This window comes from Notolepis coatsorum (genome assembly GCF_963971535.1).
Source record: "Notolepis coatsorum genome assembly, chromosome: 1".
NCBI lineage: Eukaryota > Metazoa > Chordata > Actinopteri > Aulopiformes > Paralepididae > Notolepis > Notolepis coatsorum.
The window spans coordinates 146,776,113-146,782,452 of NC_140165.1; the positions used below are offsets into that span (position 1 = coordinate 146,776,113).

Here is a 6,340-nt window from a genome sequence, read left to right on the forward strand (position 1 = left end):
ATTCTTTGAAAATGTGTTGGGTGTTTGTAGGAAACATGCACAGGAAATGTGTCCGGACACGGCAGCTAAAAAAGTGCATTTCATCATGGTATGGTGTCAGTTCAACGCTCCCGGAACATGTCTACTGTATGCTGATAAAGTAGTCAAGTCAAGAGTTTTAATTGTCACGGCATACAGGTATACAATGAAATGCGGGTGGTCTTGCCCGCAACGATGTGCAATACAGTGGTACAACATATAATAGAATCAAAAAATGAAAAAAACAACATTGTGCAGTTAACAGGTAACATGGAGTGACATCTCGGTATCTGTACATAGTTATTTACAGAGCATATGGGACATGCTAGTTAGTGCAATACACTGTTCCTATTATTCTAATTTAAAGTGTCCTTTCCTAGTCGACCATTGAGGGCATCACAATAGAGCACAGGAACTCTGCTCAACTTTTTGGGAAGTTGTAGCTGCCAGGGCTCGTTTTGTAGCCTCTCTGAATATGTCCTCCACGTTTTCTTTGTATTTGGCTGAACATTCCAAGTACAGCTCAGCATTGATTTTCTTTTTGGCGTCTTCTCCCTGCCATCACAGGAAAATGAGTTAATGTGTGGGGTTTGTAACAACAATGTAATTCAAGTTAATTAAAGTTAATTCTTAAATTAACCATTTTAAGAATTCACATGTTATTCCTGTTCACCAGGAAAGTTCAGTCAACATTTGTGAACATCCCAACGCACACTTAAAGCTAAAGCTAGAAATCCGAGAGAGAAGAACCTTCAAAATAAAAAGGTGTAATATCACCTCCAAAATGTAAAATCGGGGGTTGCTTCATATAGGCAACGAATAGGGTTCTGACCTTGGGGAGCCATAAAATGTTTCTGAGCTGTTACACCCAAGCAAGGTTAATTCTGGTTCACCTGTTAGCAATACAATAATATACAAATTTGTATGGTTCCACAAAGTTGGTGCTGATTTATTGTCTATTCCCCTTTTCAGTTATCCAGCTCAGAACTGAAGTCAAAGTTCATTGTGCAAGAAAACATACAGTATGTCCCAACTCCATAACATAGTTACCCATAATGGCAGCCATGTTTCTGTTATAAATCCAGTGTATTTACTTGGTAAGGGTACCTGAATGTATGTGATGGCGTTCTGGCCGGAGGACCAGAGTTTCCTGGCCAAGATCTTGTCTTTCCGTAGATCTGCCTTGCACCCTACTAGGATGATAGGCACGCCACGGCAGAAATGATGCACCTCAGGGTACCACTAAGAGATAATAAACACATTGTACATTATAATGTTTAGGGTGACAACATTTATTTTGAAAATGAACTGTAATTTTATATAAGTGGGGGTTGGGGTCAATTCAGTCTCAATAATTTTTTCTCGAATTTGTTTTATCCTAGCTTATCCTTAATGCAAACTGAAATAATTTGCAAGTCGAAGCGAATCTATCGTGAATTAAATTTGTAGCGGGTCTGTTGGAAGTTATGCTGGAAATACTGTTATGGTATCTGTTGACATGTATGATATGTATAGTATTATTTCAGCTTTTCGGTAGCAGTGACACAGCAAGGTTGCTGAGAGTGGGTGTAGAGGTGGATTGGTTCCAGGATGCTGGAAATCACTCTTGAGCAGCTCTTCAAAGAGTTCTATAAACAAAACATCCGTCAGGGGAGATCTCCACTTGATGGACCATTTTCCGCTTTCTGTACTGCCTCCTGTGTATTACAGTAATAGCTGAAAAATAAGTAAGTAAGATGTTCCTATTGCAGTTTTAGGTTGAATTAATTGTATAGAAAGTGAATTGACCCAAATCTGTGGTTATCAGTAAAGACGGGAGCAAACACTCAAAATATTAGCCAAAGGATTATTACAATACCTTAATCAATACATTGTCAAAGCTTGAGGGGCACATGACATCATAGCAGATAATCACCAAGTTGACATTCTGGTAGGAGAGAGGCCGCAAACGATCATACGCCTCTTGACCTGGTATTAATGACATAAATTCCTGCATTTGAAATCACAAAACCTCACCACTGACAATACATGCATCCTCAATGTCAAGTTCCACACTTGCTAAATTCATCCAAGAATACAAATTCATAATTCCATAATAAATTCATTAAAGGTATGACTCCCCCACATTTCAACTTTTGACATTATCATTTGGTTCAGCCTCCTACATAGTGTGTAAATCTGGAATGCTAAGTAACAAGTTGTTCAGACACACTTCTAAAAAAGCATTAAAGGAACATGCCAACATTTGGAGTAATTAACTACTGTCTTCTCCAGGGAGAAACAAGAAGATATTTTCATCTCTCAGCGTTCAGTAGAAAGCTTTCTGGCTGCACGTTAGCCTAGCTTAGCACAATGAATGGAAGTGGACATGTATGGGAAGCCTACGCATTGTCCAACTAACACCTCTCCCGAAGGCTACCCGTACATGTCCGCGTCCATTCATCGTGCTAAGCTAGGCTAACATGCAGCCAGATAGCTTTCTACTGAACGCACAGAGAGGAAACTGGTATCTATTTGTCTCTCTCTGGAGAAGACGATAAGCTAATTTCCCAAAATGTTGGCGTGTTCCTTTAAGCTGTCATCAGCTGTATAGACAGCTACTTCTGACATTTGGATAAAATAAGGTAAGAGAACTTTGTGTGTGTATGTGGGGGGGGGGTGAAGAAGAGAATGTAACCATTGGTTCTCAGATGTTTTTTTTTTGTATCCACTTTTTCTCCCCATTTTCTATTTTTTCTCCCATCCCAATTTTGTAGTATCCAATTCTTCCCTCCCCTGTCTTGAACGTTGCTAGACTATGCCTCCCACTGGTCGGCTGTAGTGAGGACAGAAGCCTTGCATCACGTGTCCCCTCCGGTACACGAGGAGGCAGCCTGTTGCATCTTTTCACCGCAGCAGCTCGAACTCTCAGTGGTGAGGAGGCGTCTATACTTTCCGTAGCTGCATTTCTGGCAAGACGCTCTCTGATTGGCCAACGCCTGTTTCTACACTGGTTAAGCTTAGGCACTCTTTCGAAGTTGGTTAAGGTTAGAGTTTGTCTTAGAGCGTGACGGCAAGTTCTTTCGACGGTTAAGCTTAGGCACTCTTTCGAAGTTGGTTAAGGTTAGAGTTTGTCTTAGAGCATGGCGATAGAACGCCAGGTAGTTTGCAGGCTGTTTGCACGCGATTGGGCAACAGTGGCCAATCAGAGAGCGTCTGCCAGAAATGCGGCTACGGAAAGTATAGACGCGGTGAGCAGGCAGTAATGCGTGGGAGGCTCACGCTGCCCCCGCTACTTCCTGCTTCCACCGCACCGACGTCACCAAACCAACCTGTAGGAGTCGCTGTCCACAACGTCCAATGCTTGAGTAATTAATGACATGACACACCCGGAACAATGCTGGGAGACCTGTTCAGCCAGGTGTTTCCCAAAGTGAAACAAATACCTGCAGTATCGTAGAGATGTAGGTTAATCTGTTGCCCTCTATACCTCACACTGGCAACACACTTTTCAAACGCAGATGGGACATACTTCTGAAAGGTATAGGCAGAAATAATGTAATGCTGTTTTAGCCTCTGTCCTTTGGTGCAGATATTAGAATATTTTAATGATGAACCTTGTTCACTTTTGTCTTTTAGAAAAAGCAAAAAAAAAGATTCTATAATGCCGTTGTCTTTTACATAAAACATACATCATATATCCATGCCAATCTGAAGCCGTTTTAACACAAACAGAAACACTGTATACTGTAAACAGAGGCAAAATGAATGATGTTACAAATTACAATCTGTCTTACCTCTGGAAAGTCTCCTTTATTGTAAACCATGAGCAGCGAGGTTTTTCCACATCCACCATCTCCCACAATAACAACCTTTAAGTCCTCTGGCTGCCTGCTGGTAAAACCCTGCCTTCTCCCTGGTCCTTTCTGGGACATGTCTCTGAAAAAACAGAGGACTGACGTGTCAGTGAGACAAACCAGATAGCCTAAATATAAGTAGAATCTACATAATCCATATAGAGTTGCAGAAGGTAAACAGCTCAGTCTATACATATGAGAGAACTGAGATATATGTCACCTCTGTTCTATACACCTTGGTGTGAGAGAAGCAATCAAATGCGACAAGGTATTTGAAATACAGAGTAGGAAACTGAATACCTGTTGATAGTTCCACCCCTTCGTCCTCACAGCCTGCCCTACCCCACCACCTTCAGTATAATCGAGAACATTGCATGTCATTCTCTACTACTCTAGTTCTTCATGGATCCACTCTTGTCCAAAAACCTGAGAGTCTCTGAGACCAATACCTGAGGCGGGTCCGGGTCCAAAATCCTAACTTCTGTGGGGCCAAATTGCCTGCCTGCCACCACAGCTGCTCCAGTATTTTTTCCCACACTGTATTATTGCTAGCATATTTCTGCAAATATTATGTGTATATATCTATAGGGAGGATGGGAGATTGCAATAAAGTGAGTGTGTGCATGCATGCACGTTGGTGTGCGCTGTGTGTTTCTGTACCATAGCATGTGTATTCCAAGGTGCTGTTTTGCACTTAAGACCATGTGTATAACTTTTAATGGACTTGGATGTGTTGTTGTGTATGACGTGATAATTTTGTCATGGGTGATTTCCACTTGTCAAACCCCTTGAGGGCTTTTTGGATCTCTCCTGTAAGTTTCCTTTGATTTTAAATGCTGCCTGGTGTGTTTTAATATGTGCAAATCAAGCACGTCTGTTTGAGTTCCAGACCCAATTTTCCTCTGGTCCATTTAGGGTAGGATCCCATTTTCCTTGGGTCTGTATAGGGTATATGGTCTCTGTTTCTTTTTTTTTTATGTTTTTTTTATGCAGGTCAGGTCCGGGTAAGACAGCCTCGGGTGTGAAAACCTTTACTCCCTATAGGGTGTAAAGGTACACTATCCGTACCGAACCGAACAAGTTTCAGTGTGTACCGTACCGTACCGAATGGCTGTGTAGTGTACCGAACGAATACAACGGTATGTTAACCACTAACGACCGCCCACCGGGGGCTGTTTCTTTCACAATCTAATATAATTATTATTATAAAAAAAAAAATACAAGTCGATTATTAATTTCACTATAGAATATTCGTTGACAGCCCTACAAGTACAATTAGTTACTGCACACTACATCACCCCTGAGTGGAACATGGAAAGCCAAACTTTCCCCCACTGTACCGAAAACCGTACCGAACCTTGACTTCAAAACCGAGGTATGTACCGTACTGTGGTTTTTGTGTACCGTTACACCCCTACTATTTGAAATCGAATCTAAAATGCATACAATTTGATTATTAAAAAATAAAAAAAATAACTTTAAAACAAAAATATTCGATTTTTAGATTTGTATCTTTAACATTATAATTTCATTATATTGCTAAATTGCGATTTTTACACTTAAATGCCATACCATATACCATACCATACCACACCATACCATACCATACCACACCACACCATACCATACCATAACATTATATTTCATTGGTATAAATAAGTTGTTAATCAATGTTGGGTAGGGGGTGGGTGGGGGACACTGTACACTGTACATTGGAATACTGACAAAGCCATACTTGGTCATTTACTGTACAACTGGGTTAGGACATTTACAGGGGCCAGTTTCGAATTGCAGTCTCCCGGGGCCGTAGGTGTTCTTTGAGAGTGTTTTTGAAAGTGGGTAGTGATTCACATTCCTTTACAGCTTTGGGTAGCCTGGCGTTCCACATTGATGTGGCATAATTGCGAAACGTGTTTAGTCCCTTGTTTGAGCCGAATCTGGGTTTAACATGATTTGTGCAGGAGCTCCCTCTGGCTAATGTATGTCCATTTCTTTGATAATAAATTCGACTTTCTTTCAAAATCATCATTCTGCAATGTAAAATTCCTGTAAATGTCTGTGGTGGGCTTATGTTTATTTATTTTATCATTTAGATCCCAGATTAAAAGGCGTTGGCTTTGAATTTGGCAGCACATTTAGATTGAGAAATAATGTAGTCGTTTTTTTTAATGTATTTTTAAAGCCTATTAGACCTAATGCAATATTTTCGAAACACTCTCCAATAACCTATAGCCTAAACAGTTGTGAATTTCGCAATCAAAGGATCTATATTATGCCAGGGGCTTTGATGTTCTCATTCTCATTCTCACCCTCAATTGCGGAAGGATTCTTTAACACACCCAAGCAACCTGTAAACATCGAAAAGCACGGACGACAACAGGTGCACCGTGCACGATGTAGGTCCGTCGAAGGATGAAACGCTAGTATAGGTAAGGACGAAATTCTCTTTGCGAAAACATTCGTTTTACTGTTAGTTATGATGTTTC

The 6,340-nt window shown here is 40.8% G+C and overlaps 1 protein-coding gene across 2 annotated transcripts; it reads right to left on the minus strand.

Moving 5' to 3' along the window:
- Positions 1 to 62: 62 nt before the first annotated feature.
- Positions 63 to 4,124, minus strand: LOC311241834 (rho-related GTP-binding protein RhoF-like). 2 transcript variants are annotated; one of them, XM_084330758.1, is made up of 6 exons: positions 4,075 to 4,124; positions 3,795 to 3,936; positions 3,444 to 3,531; positions 1,877 to 1,986; positions 1,126 to 1,260; positions 63 to 573 (listed from the first exon to the last, which is right to left on the minus strand). In XM_084330758.1, the coding sequence occupies exons 2-6, from the start codon at positions 3,930 to 3,932 to the stop codon at positions 415 to 417; spliced, it is 630 nt and encodes a 209-aa protein (XP_084186884.1). In that variant the 5' UTR covers positions 3,933 to 3,936; positions 4,075 to 4,124; the 3' UTR covers positions 63 to 414. The 2 variants fall into 2 exon arrangements, with proteins under 2 accessions (XP_084186884.1, XP_084186883.1); XM_084330757.1 differs by having other exon boundaries at positions 3,795 to 4,092.
- Between the last annotated feature and the right edge of the window lie 2,216 nt (positions 4,125 to 6,340).